At 48.7% G+C, this 14,689-nt stretch overlaps 1 protein-coding gene across 4 annotated transcripts in view; it reads right to left on the reverse strand.

Moving 5' to 3' along the window:
* Window positions 1–14,689, reverse strand: part of sema5ba (sema domain, seven thrombospondin repeats (type 1 and type 1-like), transmembrane domain (TM) and short cytoplasmic domain, (semaphorin) 5Ba) — a 183,945-nt gene that overhangs the window by 129,046 nt on the left and 40,210 nt on the right. For all 4 annotated transcript variants that reach the window (XM_078403301.1, XM_078403300.1, XM_078403299.1 and 1 more), the window contains exons 3-4: window positions 4,385–4,484; window positions 821–866 (exon numbers count right to left, since the gene is read on the reverse strand). In XM_078403301.1, coding sequence (XP_078259427.1) covers window positions 821–866; window positions 4,385–4,484 — 146 coding nt within the window. The remainder of the gene's footprint in view (window positions 1–820; window positions 867–4,384; window positions 4,485–14,689) is intronic.

Consider the following 14,689-nt stretch of genomic DNA (forward strand, 5'->3'; position numbering starts at 1 on the left):
TCTGCTATTAAAAAGCCTCTTAGATGCCACTGTCGTATCTGCCTCCACTACCATCCCTTGCAGTGCATTCCAGGCACCCAACGCTCTCTGTATAAAAAAACATGCCCCACACATCTCCTTTAAACTTTCCCCCCCCTTCACCTTGAAGCTAGGCCCTCTTGTCTTTGACATTCACAGCACTGGTGAAAAGGTTCTGACTGTCTACCCTATCTGGGGCGGCACGGTAGAGCTGCTGCCTTACAGCGCCAGAGAACCCCGCGTTCGATTCTGACTGCGGGTGCTGTCTGTATGGAGTTTGCACGTTCTCCCCGTGACCTGCGTGGGTTTTCTCCGGGTGCTCCGGTTTCCGTCCACAGTCCAAAGACGTGCGGGTTTGCAGAGCAGTTGGCTTCGGTAAAAATTGTAAATTGCGCGCGTGTGTGTGTGTGTGTGTGTGTGTGTGTGTGCGTGCGTGCGTGCGTGCGTGCGTGCGTGCGTGAAAGGATACTGCTCGTGTACGGGGTGATTGCTGGTCGGCTCAGACTCCGTGGGCTGAAGGGCCTGTTTCCGCGTTGTCTAAACCTAATAATTTTATATACTTCTAGGTTAGGACAGGTTTAGTGGGATATGGGCCAAACGCCGGCAGGTGGGACGAGTGGAGATGGGACATGTTGGTCGATGTGGGCAAGTCGGGCCGAATGGCCTGTTTCCACGCTGGTTGACTTTATGACTCCATGACCTCGAATTCAACAGGTCTGTTGAGGCAAAGAACGGAGGGCTTGCATCTTAAAGCTACGATACTTTTAAACAACGATGAGGCTCGGAGTGTTGTGGAGCTTACCTGTATGAGAGAGACATTGTCCAGGGTGAGTCGGAAGAGGTAGTTTCTGAAAAAGGACAGTGATATATCAGAACGTCAGATATCGCTCAATAATTAACCGTTGGTTACAGCTTTCCCCAAATTCACCCTGAGACTCACACAACCATTAATGGTCTCTTACCGATGGAGAAAACCATGATAGAGACATAGAAACATAGAAAATAGGTGCAGGAGGAGGCCATTTGGAGCCAGTACAGGAGGAGCCAGTACAGCCATTCATTGTGATCATGGCTGATCATCCACAATCAGTAACCTTCTCTCCATATCCCTTGATTCCGCTAGCCCCTAGAGCTCCAACTAACTCTCTTTTAAATTCATCCAGTGAATCGGCCTCCACTCTCTTCTGTGGCAGAGAATTCCGCAAATTCACAACTCTCTGGGTGAAAAGGTTTCTTCTCACCTCAGTTTTAAATAGCCTTCTTTTTATTCTTAGACTGTGGCCCCTGGTTCTAGACTCTACCAACATTGGGAACATTTTTCCTGTATCTAGCTTGTCCAGTCCTTTTATAATTTTATACGTTTCTGTCAGATCCCCTCTCATCCTTCTAAACTCTAGTGAATAAAAGCCCAGTCTTTCCAATCTTTCCTCATATGACAGTCCCGCCATCCCGGGGATTAACCTCATGAACCTACGCTGCACTGCCTCAATAGCAAGGACGACCTTCCTCAAATTGGGAGACCAAAACTGCGCACAATACTCCAGATGTGGTCTCACCGGGGCCCTGATCTTATGACTCAGTGGGCCGAAGGGCCTGCTTCTGCGCTGCATCTCTAAAGTCAATAGACAATAGGTGCAGGAGGACGCCATTCGGCCCTTCGAGCCATCACTGCCATTCAATGTGATCATGGCTGATCATCCACAATCAGTACCCCGTTCCTGCCTTCTCCCCATACCCCCTGACTCCGCTATCTTTAAGGGCTCGATCTAGCTCTCTCTTGAAAGCATCTAGCTCTCTCTTGAAAGCACAGAAAGCTCTCTCTCTCTTGCCACAGAATTGGCCTCCACTGCCTTCTGTGGCAGATAATTCCACAAATTCACAACTCTCTGGGTGAAACTTTTTTTCTCATCTCAGTTTTAAATGGCCTCTCCTTTATTCTTAGACTGCGTGGCCCCTGGTTCTGGACTCCCCCGACATTGGGAACATTTTCCTGCCTCTAACGTGTCCAACCCCGATAGTGTTAATGTGCGGGGATCGCTGGTCGGTGCGGTGGTTCGAAGAGCTTGTTTCCACGCTGTGTCTCTTAAAAACTAAAAATGAAAATACGGGTGTCCCAGCTTGTCCTTTAGATAAAGCCTAAAATGTAAACCTAAAGTCTTTCCCCTCAAGCGTTCACCAGAGCTGCACACAGCGGCCCAAGGTACGCGGCCTAACTGATGTTTCACGTCGCCTCTTTGCTCCCGTATTGATCTGGAACGTGGACGGTGGGAGCATCTCCGATCGATGCTGTCAGAAAGGGATTGAATAGGCACCTGAGAGAGAATAATTCATGGGGCCGCAGGGAAGGAGCTGCAGGATGGGACCGTAGTGACCCTCTGATGTTGCAACAATTTCACGATTCCAAGATAAATCAAAACACTTTAAAAGAATCCTTCAGTTCTTCCACCACCCACTCTGCCTTCCATCACCATCGCTTTCTGACCATCTGACAATCGCTTTCCCTCTGCCTTCCACATGCCTTTGATGTTTTCTACCCCATATCTCCCTCTCAGTGCGCTTCAAATCCAAATCTCCAGTCGGCACAGATTTTCGTAAGTTCCAGGAGTGGAATCAGGCCATTCGGCCCGTCATGCCTACTCCGCCATTCAATCATGGCTGATCAATTCAAAAGCTTATAGGTTCATACGTGATAGGAGCGGAATTCGGCCATTCGGCCCATCAAGTCTACTCCGCCGTTCCGTCATGGCTGATCTATCTCTCCCCTCCTAACCCCATTCACTTGCCTTCTCCCCGTGACCCCTGACACCCGTATTAATGAAAAACCTATCAATCTCTGCCTTAAAAAATATTTATTGACTTGGCCTCCACAAGAGAGAGCTAGACAGAGCTCTTAAGGATAGCGGAGTCAGGGGGTATGGGGAGAAGGCAGGAACGGGGTACTGATTGAGAATAATCAGCCATGATCACATTGAATGGCGGTGCTGGCTCGAGGGGCCAAATGGCCTCCTCCTGCACCTATTGTCTATTGTCTATTGAAATAGGGTGGCGTAATGGTAGAGTTGCTGCCTCACAGCGCCAAAGACTTGGGTTTGATCCTGACTATAGCTGCGTAAGAAAATAACTGCAGATGCTGGTACAAATCGAAGGTATTTATTTCACAAAATGCTGGAGTAACTCAGCGGGTCAGGCAGCATCTCAGGAGAGAAGGAATGGGCGACGTTTCGGGTCGAGACCCTTCTTCAGACTGACGTCAGGGGGGCGGGACAAAGGAAGGATATAGGTGGGAACAGGAAGATAGAGGGAGAGCTGGGAAGGGGGAGGGGAAGAGAGGGACAGAGGAACTATCTAAAGTTGGAGGTCAATGTTCATACCACTGGGCTGCAAGCTGCCCAAGCAAAATATGAGGTGCTGTTCCTCCAATTTCCGGTGGGCCTCACTTTTACACTGGAGGAGGCCCATGACAGAAAGGTCAGACTGGGAGTGGGAGGGGGAGTTGAAGTGCTCAGCCACCGGAAGATCAGGTTGATTAAGGCGGACTGAGAGAAGGTGTTGAGCGAAACGATCGCCGAGCCTACGTTTGGTATATATAAACATTTGCGTTTGACTATAGTTGCTGTCTGTATGGAGTTTGTACGTTATCCCCGTGACCTGCGTGGGTTTCCCGCAGGTGCTCCAGGTTCCTCCCACACTCCAAAGCCGTGCCGGTTTGTAGATTAATTGGCTTCGGTAAAAATTGTGATCTGTAAATTGTCCAAAGTGTGGGCAGGATAGTGCTGGTGGTTGCTGGTCGGCGCGGACTCGCTGGGCCGAAGGGTCTGTTTCCAGGTTGTCCCTCTAACATAAACTAAACTAAACTGAGGAGCAGGAAGGAACTGCAGGTGCTAGTTTAGCCAATGCTGGAGGAACTCAGCGGTGCAGGCAGCAGCATCTCTGGAGAGAAGGAATGGGTGACGTTTTGGGTCGAGACCCTTCCTCAGACTGAGAGTCAGGGGAGAGGGAAGCGACAGATGTGAGACAGCGATGTAGAGAGACATGGAACAAATGAATGAAAGATATGCAAAAAAAAGTATAAATAAGAGATGTTGATCAAGGAAAGGTAGAGGCCACAATTGCCCATGGTCTGAAGAAGGGTCTCGACCAGAAACGTCACCCATTCCTTCTCTCCGGAGATGCTGCCTGTCCCGTGCTGAGTTACTCCAACATTTTGTGTCTATGAGAGGTATGAAGAGGGGCGTAGAACAAATAAATGAAGGGGCAAGTCTGGCAGCGAAGGGGTTAAGGACGAGGCGCGCTGCATCTTAACGGCGCGACGCAGAGGGATCTGACAAAACACAGCAGGGCAATCAGGATGGAAATTGTCAATTACCTGGCACCGATTATCAGCTGATTCCTGCTGAGATCAATAGCCAGTTGAGAGTAGTCAGACACTCCTGGATAGCTGAAGCTCGACACCCATGGGCTCAGATCTGTCGGGGGGGGGGGGGGGGGGGGGGGGGGGGGGGGGGGGGAGGGAGAGAGACAGGGAGGGAGAGAGGCGACAATGTTATTAACGTGTCCTTTGAACATCAACAAATGGTGCGTTTAAAAATGTTGTGTAACGCGTCCGAGACACTTCACACGATCTTCACAGAGGCAACCAGTCCAAGTCATGTGTGGAAAGGGAACTGCTTCACACCGGAGACAGACACACGAAACGCTGGAGTAACTCAGCGGGTCAGGCAGCATCTCTGGAGAGAAGGAATAGGTGACGTTTGGGGTCGAGACCCCTTTTTCAGACTGAGTCGGCCGGGGGGGGGGGGGGGGGGGGGGAATGAGAGATGTAGACGGTGATGTAGAGTATTATGGAACAAATGAATGAAAGATTATGCCAAAAAGTAATAAGGTAAAAAACGATCCCTTTTCTCTAGAGATGCTGCCTGACCCGCTGAGTTTCTCCAGCTTTTTGTGTCTATTGTAAGTCCGAGTCACATTGGAAGGTCAGTCTGAAGAAGGGCCTCGACCCGAAACGTCACCCATTCCTTCTCTCCGGAGATGCTGCCTGTCCCGCTGAGTTACTCCAGCATTTTGTGTCTATCCGATGTATAACCAGCATCTGCAGTTCCTCCCCTCATACTGCAAGGTATTGTGACAGATAAGTGAGTGTTTCAGGCAAGGAGTTAGGTTTTAAAGGGTTATTGCAGAAGTTTGTTTTTAAAAAGACAAATTGCTGGAGTAACCTGGCAAGTCAGGCAGCATCTCTGGGGAACGTGGATAGGTGACATTTAGGGTCGAGGCACTAACTTAGTTTAGATTAAGATACTGCATGGGAACAGGCCACCGAGTCCATGCCAACCATCAATCACCGTTCACAAAATGCTGGAGTAACTCAGCGGGTCAGGCAGCATCTCTGTAGAGATGGAATGGGTGACGTTTCGGTTCGAGACCCTTCTTCAGTCTGAAGAAGGGTCTCGACCCCAAACGTCGTCAGTCTGAAGAAGGGTCTTGACTCGAAACGTCACCCATTCCTTCTCTCCAGAGATGCTGCCTGACCTGCTGAGTTACTCCAGCATTTTGTGATACCTTCGATTTGTACCAGCATCTGCAGTTATTTTCCTACACAAATCACCGTTCACAAAATGCTGGAGTAACTCAAATGCTGGAGTAACTGGAGGAACTGTGGAATTCTCTGCCACAGAAGGTAGTTGAGGCCAGTTCATTGGCTACATTTAAGAGGGAGTTAGATGTGGCCCTTGTGGCTGAAGGGATCAGGGGGTATGGAGAGAAGGCAGGTACAGGTTACTGAGTTGGATGATCAGCCATGATCATATTGAATGGTGGTGCAGGCTCGACGGGCCGAATGGCCTACACCTGCACCTATTTTCTATATTTCTATGCATCTCTGGAGAGAAGGAATGGGTGACGTTTCGGGTCGAGACCTACGATTTGTACCAGCATCTGCAGTTATTTTCCTACACAAATCACCGTTCACACTCGTTCTATACCATCCCACTTTCACATCCACTTCCTGCACACTCGGGACAATCTAGGGAGGGCCGATCAACTTACAAACCCACGCGGCTTTGGGATGTGGGAGGAAACCGGAGCACCCAGCGGAAACCCACGCGGTCACGGGGGGGAAGGGGCAAACTCCACACTGACAGCACCCGAGGTCAGGATCGAACCTCTGGAGAGAAGGAATGGGTGACGTTTCAGGTCGAGACCCATCTTCGGACTGATCGCCCTCAGTCTGAAGAAGGATCTCGACCCCGAAACATCACCTATTTCTTTCCTCCAGAGATGCTGCCTGAGGGGCCGAGTTACTCCAGCATTTTGCGTCTGTCCTCGGTTTATAACCAGCATCCTCAGCACCTTCCTGCACAGTTACGTTGTAAACCTAGCCAGCCCAGAACGTCCCTGTGGGATACAGAGCATTTCACATTCTGCCTCCAAAGAACAAGACTTAATCAGACAAGACAAAGCTGGCAATAAAGTTCAACGCTCGTTAGTGTAATGAGGAACCTTTATTATAGAGACATATACATGCCTGAGTCTTACATCGTCACTGATTCAGCTTTAGCGGCAAGCTTTTAAATTAGTGCGCACTGGTTCCAAGAATTTAAATAAATAATGCCATTGATGGGTGTGTGGTTTAATATCTATATACTAAAACTCTCGTTTGTTTGTTAGTTTGTTCCAGAACTACAGCTAAAACGGTACACGATAGCGCGGCAATTTTAGGCGAATATATATACACACACACACACACACACACATTTAATACCCTCTAATCCAGGCAGCATTCCGGTAAAGTAGAGTCAAGGAACGACAGATGATGGTTAATACACAAAAGGACACAGAGTGCTGGAGTCACGCTCAGCGGGTCAGGCAGCATCTCTGGTAAAAATGGATAGGTGTGGGTTGGGACACTTCTTGCGACCGAACGTTGATTTAACTAATTCTAAGTAACCAACGCATTCGAAGGTAGACACTAAAATGCTGGAGTAACTCAGCGGGTCAGGCAGCACCTCTGGAGAGAAGGAATGGGTGACGTTTCGGGTCGAGACCCTTCTTCAGACCCGAAACGTCACCCATTCCTTCTCTCCCAAGATGCTGCCTGACCCAATAGACAATAGACTATAGGTGCAGGAGTAGGCCATTTGGCCCTTCGAGCCAGCACCACCATTCAATGTGATCATGGCTGATCATTCTCAATCAGTACCCCTTCTTGCCCTCTCCCCATACCCCCTGACTCCGCTATCCTTAAGAGCCCTATCTAGCTCTCTCTTGAAAGCATTCAGAGAATTGGCCTCCACTGCCTTGCGAGGCAGAGAATTCCACAGATTTACAACTCTCTGACTGAAAAAGTTTTTCCTCATCTCTGTTCTAAATGGCCTACCCCTTATTCTTAAACTGTGGCCCCTGGTTCTGGACTTCCCCCAACATTTTGTGTCTACCTCCGATTTAGACCAGCATCTGCAGTTTTTTTCCTACTAACCCATGCATTCCATTCCCTCTCCCCCTTCCCCTAGACATCCCACTAGATCCACTGTTCGCATCCTTGTATACTTTCGTTATGACCTCTTCTCCAGCCAACAATGGGCCATTGTGGGCCCCACCCTTCCATGGTCATCTGTTGTCGCCCCTGCTTTGTTCTGGCCTTTTCCAACCTCCAGTTCCCTCCGCCCCTACTTTCAGTCTGAGGGAGGGCCCCGACCCAGAAACATCACTCATCCTTTTTCTCCAGAGATGCTGCCTGACCCATTGAGTCACTCCAGCACTTGGAAACGTAGAAGCAAAGTGCAGGGATAGGCCATTCGGCCCTTCGAGTCAGCAGTGCCATTCAATGTGGATCATGGCTGATCATCCAAAATCCAGAACAAGGGGCCACAGTTTAAGAATAAGGGGTAGGCCATTTAGAACGGAGATGAGGAAGAACTTTTTCGGTCAGAGAGTGGTGAAGGTGTGGAATTCTCTGCCTCAGAAGGCAGTGGAGGCCAGTTCGTTGGATGCTTTCAAGAGAGAGCTGGATAGAGCTCTTAAGGATAGCGGAGTGAGGGGGTATGGGGAGAAGGCAGGAACGGGGTTACTGATTGAGAGTGATCAGCCATGATCGCATTGAATGGCGGTGCTGGCTCGAAGGGCTGAATGGCCTACTCCTGCACCTATTGTCTATTGTCTATTGTCTAAAGTACCCCGTTCCTGCTTTTTGCCGCCTTATTCCTTGAGTCCATTTGTGTCTTTGTGTCTATCTTTGAGACTGGTAAGCCTCTGTTTGGACAATCAGAAATCAGGAAGGTTACTTCTTTATTGAATTGGGTTTAGTGATATTTTTGCCCCACAGAAATGACAATAAACAGGTTTATCCTGTCACCAATCCACTGTGCCACAGCAAGTGTAAGAAAATAACTGCAGATGCCGGTACAAATCGAAGGTATCTATTTCACAAAATGCTGGAGTAACTCAGCAGGTCAGGCAGCATCTCAGGAGAGAAGGAATGGGTGACGTTTCGGGTCGAGACCCTTCTTCAGACTGATGTCAGGAAGGCAAGACAAAGGAAGGATACAGGAAGATAGGGGGAGAACTGGGAAGGGGAGGGGAAGAGAGGGACAGAGGAACTATCTAAAGTTGGAGAAGTCAATGGAGAAATGCCACAGTAAGGGTTACTTTAGATTATGGAGACATGGAGACACAAGAAACTGCAGATGTTGGCTAACAACAACAAAAAATCGACACCAAGTCCTGGAGTAACTCAGTGGGTCAGGCAGCATTTCTGGAAAAGCTAATAGGTGACGTTTCAGGTACCGGAAACATGACCTGTACATCTTCGCCATAGATGCAGCCTAACCCACTGAGTTACTCCAGCACTTGTGTCCCATTGTGCAAAGCAGCACCTGCAGTTCCTCATTTCTCCACATCAATATTGTTCTTTGTTTTAATGTTTTTAGAGACTTTAATTCTGTTAGTATTTTTAATCTGGTTGTTAATTATATTTATTGTCTTATAATAGTTTTTAATGGTTAAAAAAATTATTTAAATGAATTTTAATAGCTTTTTAAATATCTCTGCGATCATGGAGATTTTAATCAGGTTAGAAAGGTTTTTCGATCCAGCTTATATTCTATTTCTCATTTGAAAATAGGCAAGAATTTGGGTTTGGTATTGTAAGTTCCTTGGGTATTAAAACCACTTTAGTTCAGATTAGTTCCGTTTAGAGATACTAGGCGGAAACAGGCCCTTCGGCCCATCGAGTCCGTGCCGACCAGTGATCCCCGCACATTAGCACTATCCTACACACACGACGGACAATTTACAATTTTACCAAAGCCGATTAACCCACAAACCTGTACGTCTTTAGAGGGTGGGAGGAAACCAGAGCTCCTGGAGAAAACCCACGCAGGTCACAGGGAGAACGAACAAACTCCGTACTGACAGCACCCACGGTCAGGATCGAACCCGAGTCCCTAGCGCTGTAAGGCAGCAACTCTACCGCTGCGCCACTGTGCCAACACTTCTGGACTTTCAAAATGAAGTATCTGAACTAGTTTCGTTTTTCAGCACTTGTTTTTTTGAAGAGCAAGGAAACAGGCCCAAAGTATCCACGACCGCACCTGGAGTACTGTGTGCAGTTTTGGTCTCCAAATTTGAGGAAGGATATCCTTGCTATTGAGGGCTTGCAGCGTAGGTTTACTAGGTTAATTCCCGGAATGGCGGGACTGTCATATGTTGAAAGACTGGAGCGGCTAGGCTTGTATACACTGGAATTGAGAAGGATGAGAGGGGATCTTATCAAAACATATAAGATTATTAAGGGGTTGGACACGTTAGAGGCAGGAAACATGTTCCCAATGTTGGGGAAGTCCAGAACCAGGGGCCACAGTTTAAGAATAAGGGGTAGGCCATTTAGAACGGAGATGAGGAGAAACATTTTCAGTCAGAGAGTTGTAAATCTGCCTCAGAAGGCAGTGGAGGCCAGTTCTCTGAATGCATTCAAGAGAGAGCTAGATACAGCTCTTAAGGATAGTGGAGTCAGGAGGTATGGGGAGAAGGCAGGAACGGGGTACTGATTGAGAATGATCAACCATGATCACAGTGAATGGTGGTGCTAGCTCGAAGGGCCGAATGGCCTACTCCTGCACCTATTGTCTATTGTTTAACCCTCTGGAATTGTGGCTGGAGCAGAGCAGAGACTATCTCTGACCGAACGAGACTGTGAAGTAATGGTGAAGAAGTAGCTGAAGTCAGATTACTCATAGAATCATAAAGTCACACAGCGTGGAAACAGGCCCTTCGGCCCAACTTGCTGACGCCGACCAACATGCTCCATCTACACCAGTCCCACCTGCCTGCGTTATGCCCAAATCCCTCCAAACCTTTCCTATCTGAATACCTGTCCAAGTGTTTCTTAAACATTGTGATAGGACCTGCTTCAACTACCTCCTCCGGCAGTCCATTCCATATACCTGTCACCCTTTGTGTAAAACAATTTCCCCTTTGGTTCCATTTAAAACCTTCCCCTCCCTCACCTTCTACCTAGGTCCTCTGGTTCTTGGTTCCCTACTGATGAGGCAATGGGCCTTGCACAGCAGGTCAGACGATCCAAAAAGAAAAAAATACTTTGTAACCTCTAATTCTTTGTTTTCATTCATTCTCGCCTAATTGATCCAAGCTTCAGTGCAAGCAGCTAAGGAAATTTAAAACTCCAGTTTTGAATTAAATCTGGAATTTTAAATAAGTAAGTCAATGGCAGTGACCATGAAAAAATTCAACTGGTTCAGGGAGTGTGATCAGCTATTTTCATTTTAGTTTTTAACAGACACAGCGTGGAAACAGGCCCTTCGACCCACCGAGTCCGCACCGACCAGCGATCCCCGCACATTAACACCATCCTACACACTCTAGGGACAATTTACACTTACACCAAGCCAATTAACCTACAAACCTGCACGTCTTTGGAGTGTGGGAGGAAACCGAAGATCTCGGAGAAATCTCGAAGTTCTCCCACGCGGGTCACGGGGAGAAAGTACAAATTCCGTACAGACAGCGCCCGTAGTCAGGATCGAACCCGTGTCTCGGACACTGAAAGCGCTGTAAGGCAGCAACTCTACCGCTGCGCCACCGTGGCCGACCTTCTGGACCTTCTGGAGTTTTGAAAAAGATATATCTGAACTAATTTTGTTTTTGTTTTTTGGAAGAGCATGGAAACAGCAATCTTATACCCTTTGTCTGTGCTGTGAGTTACTACTAATGATGCAATGGGTCTTGCACAGCGGGCCAGACGCTATTCTTGCCTGGCCTTGTCTACGTGTGACACCAGTCTCCCACCATTATTATCTATATACTAAAACTCTCGTTTGTTTGTTTGTTTGTTCCTGAACTACAGCCAACACGGTACACGATAGCGCGACAATTTTAGGCCCACCTTACTCACCGTCGTCCCTTTGGTGCTAATGGAAGAAGTCTCATTGAAATCGGTGTTATATATTTTAAAGTTATTCACATTTTAAAGTTTAAATCTATCTCCTAGGGAGGGAGGGGGAGGGAGGTGGTGGAGGGAGGCAGGGAGGGGGGGAGGAGAGAGAATAAGGGTGAGGGGAAGGGGAGAGGGGAAGGGGAGGGAGAGGGGAGGGAGGAGGGGGAGGGGGGAGGGAGGGGGGTGGTGGGGAGGGGTGTGGGATGGGAAGGAGGGAGAATAAGGGGGAGAGGAGGGAGGAGGGAGGGGGGAGGGAGGAGGGAGGGCGGTGGTGGGGAGAGGGGGATGGGGAGGGAGAGGGGAGGGAGGAGGGGGAGGGGGGGAGGGTGGCAGGGAGGGGGAGGGAGGGAGGTGGTGGGGAGGGGTGTGGGATGGGAAGGAGGGAGAATAAGGGGGAGGGGAGGGGGGAGGGAGGGGGGAGGGAGGGAGGGCGGTGGTGGGGAGGGGGGGAGGGGGAGAGGGGAGAGGGGAGGGGGGGAGGAGAGGGTGCTGCACCAATGCAGGAGAGGTTTGGGCTCAACGGCTCCACTTGGTCTAGTACTTGATATTTGCGTATAAAATCTTGGGAGGAATAGATCGGGTAGACGCACAGAGTCTCTTGCCCAGGATTAGAGGACCAGAGGACACTGGTTTAAAGTGAAGGGGAAAAGATTTAATTGGACTCAAACAGAAAACATAGAAAATAGGTGCAGGAGTAGGCCATTCAGCCCTTCGAGCCAGCGCCGCTGTTCAATATGATCATGGTTGATCATCCAAAATCTGTACCCCGTTCCTGCTCCTTCCCCATATCGCTTGATTCCGTTAAACCTAAGAGCTACCGGAGGGGTAACCTTTTCACACAAAGGGCGGTGGGTGTATGGAACGAGGTGCCAGAGGAGGTAGTCGAGGCTGGGACTATCACGACGTTTAAGAAACAGTTAGACAGGTACAAGGATAGGACAGGTTTGGAGGGATATGGGCCAAATGCGGGCAGGTAGGGTGAATGTAGTTGGGACATGTTGGGCCGAAGGGCCTGTTTCCACATTGTCTGACTCTATGATTTTAACTACTTCCTCATTTCAGGTGTGATTTGAGTGAGGTTGGGCAGACAATGACTTTTCTCAGACTAGGAGCTCACATTTCGCTTAGGGCATCTTACAACCCAGATGGTACGAACGTTAATTTCTCCAATTTCACGTAACCCCAGCACTACCTCTTCTCATGTATCTGTACACTGTGAATGACTCGATTGCAATCAGGTGTTGTCTTTCCGCTGACTGGTTAGCACACAACAAAAGCCTTTCACTGTACACGCGACAATAAACTAAAACTGATCTGAACTTAATTGAGATTCTTATCTATTTACAGTAATCCTACCTTTTCTATTCTTCTCACTTACGCATTAATGCCTTCCCCCTTCCCTTAGACATCACAACCCAGCTACACATGGCACAGACAGTGTAAGAAAATAACTGCAGGTGCTGGTACAAATCGAAGGTATTTATTCACAAAATGCTGGAGTAACTCAGCAGGTCAGGCAGCATCTCAGGAGAGAAGGAATGGGCGACGTTTCGGGGTCGAGACCCTTCTTCAGACACAGATAGGGTCATTTACCGCATGGCATCGTGGGCCAAAGTAGGTTTGCCAACTGTCCCGTACTAGCCGGGGACATCCCCCGTATCTTGGGCTAAATTGGTTTGTCCCGTACGGGACCGCCCTTGTCCCGTATTAGGCCCGCGGGCTGCTGTAGGCCGGGACCAGTGTAGGCTAACAAGAGTGTGTTCGCTGAGTGTGTTCGCCTAACGGAGGTTGCGTGGCAACCCGCCTCCCGGCCTGGGCGGCCGCCATTGTTGGAGCGGGAGCACGTGGCCGCTGGGCTGGGCGAGGTCACGTGGGGCGCGGGGCGGTGACGTCACCTTGTCCCGTATTTGCGAGTGAGACAGTTGGCGACCCTAGGGCCTGTTCCCGTGCTGTACTGCTCTATGTTATATGTTCTAAGGCAGCCCTTCTGGGAAAGAAAAATGTCTCGAAGGGCCGAATGGCCTCCACGTGCAACTATTGTCTATTGTCTCCATTTTAAAACAGATCATTCTCTTTCCAATAGCTCAACGATTCTATATTATCACATGTACAAGACGTAGAGTGATATTCTTCTTTCGCTAACAGTTCAATAAAGTATTGCCATACATTAGCACAGCCCCATTTCCATTGCCCCGCTAACCCCCCACGGAAATCAATTTGAAAACTTTCAGGGCCTGTCTTAAAAAGCAATCACTGATTGCTGAAATGGACCATGCAATGATTGTACTATGTGCAATTCCAGAGCAATGGTGATTAATTATAGAAGCCAGGAGATATTTATGCCACCGTCGACCGCAATGCCTAATGTTCGATGAAATGCATTGGCGTGGTTCAATGGGGCTCTCAGTAAGAAGGTTTCAGAGCCAGTAAGTCAGCATTTTGAACCTGGATTGATGCAAGGCAGGAAAGCCAGGGATTAGTGGAGTACGTCCACTGGCAATGAGGGAGATGATTGAGCTGCATAAATATAGTCGTAGACTGCAGGAACTGGGGACAATAACACTAAATCTCTGAAGATTCATAGACTTGGGTATCCAGCTGGAGCTGTTGGTGCCCAACAACAAATTCAGTTCAGAGACACAAAAAGCTGGAGTAACTCAGCGGGTCAGACAGCATCTCTGGAGAAAAGGAGCAGGTTGCCCCGAAACGTCACCCATTCCGTTTCTCCAGAGATGCTGCCCGGGCCCGCTGAGTTGCACCAGCTTTTTGTGTTTATCGTCGGTTTAAACCAGCATCTGCAGTTCCATCCTACACAAATTCAGTTCAGTTTAGTTTACTGCCTTACTGTCACGTGTACCGAGGTACAGTGAAAAGCCTTTGTTGCGTGCTAGCCAGTCTGCGGAAAAATCGTACATGATTACAATCGGGCCATTCGCAGTGTACAGATACATGATAAAGGGATTAACGTGAATAACTTTTAGTGCAAGATAAAGCCAGCAAAGTCCGATCAAGAACAAGGGGCCACAGTTTAAGAATAAGGGGTAGGCCATTTAGAACTGAGATGAGGAAAAACTTTTTCAGTCAGAGAGTTGTGAATCTGTGGAATTCTCTGCCTCAGAAGGCAGTGGAGGTCAATTCACTGAATGCATTCAAGAGAGAGCTGGATAGAGCTCTTAGGATAGCGGAGTCAGGGGGTATGGGGAGAAGGCAGGAACGGGGTAC

The sequence above is a fragment of the Rhinoraja longicauda genome, chromosome 8 (assembly GCF_053455715.1).
Source record: "Rhinoraja longicauda isolate Sanriku21f chromosome 8, sRhiLon1.1, whole genome shotgun sequence".
NCBI lineage: Eukaryota > Metazoa > Chordata > Chondrichthyes > Rajiformes > Arhynchobatidae > Rhinoraja > Rhinoraja longicauda.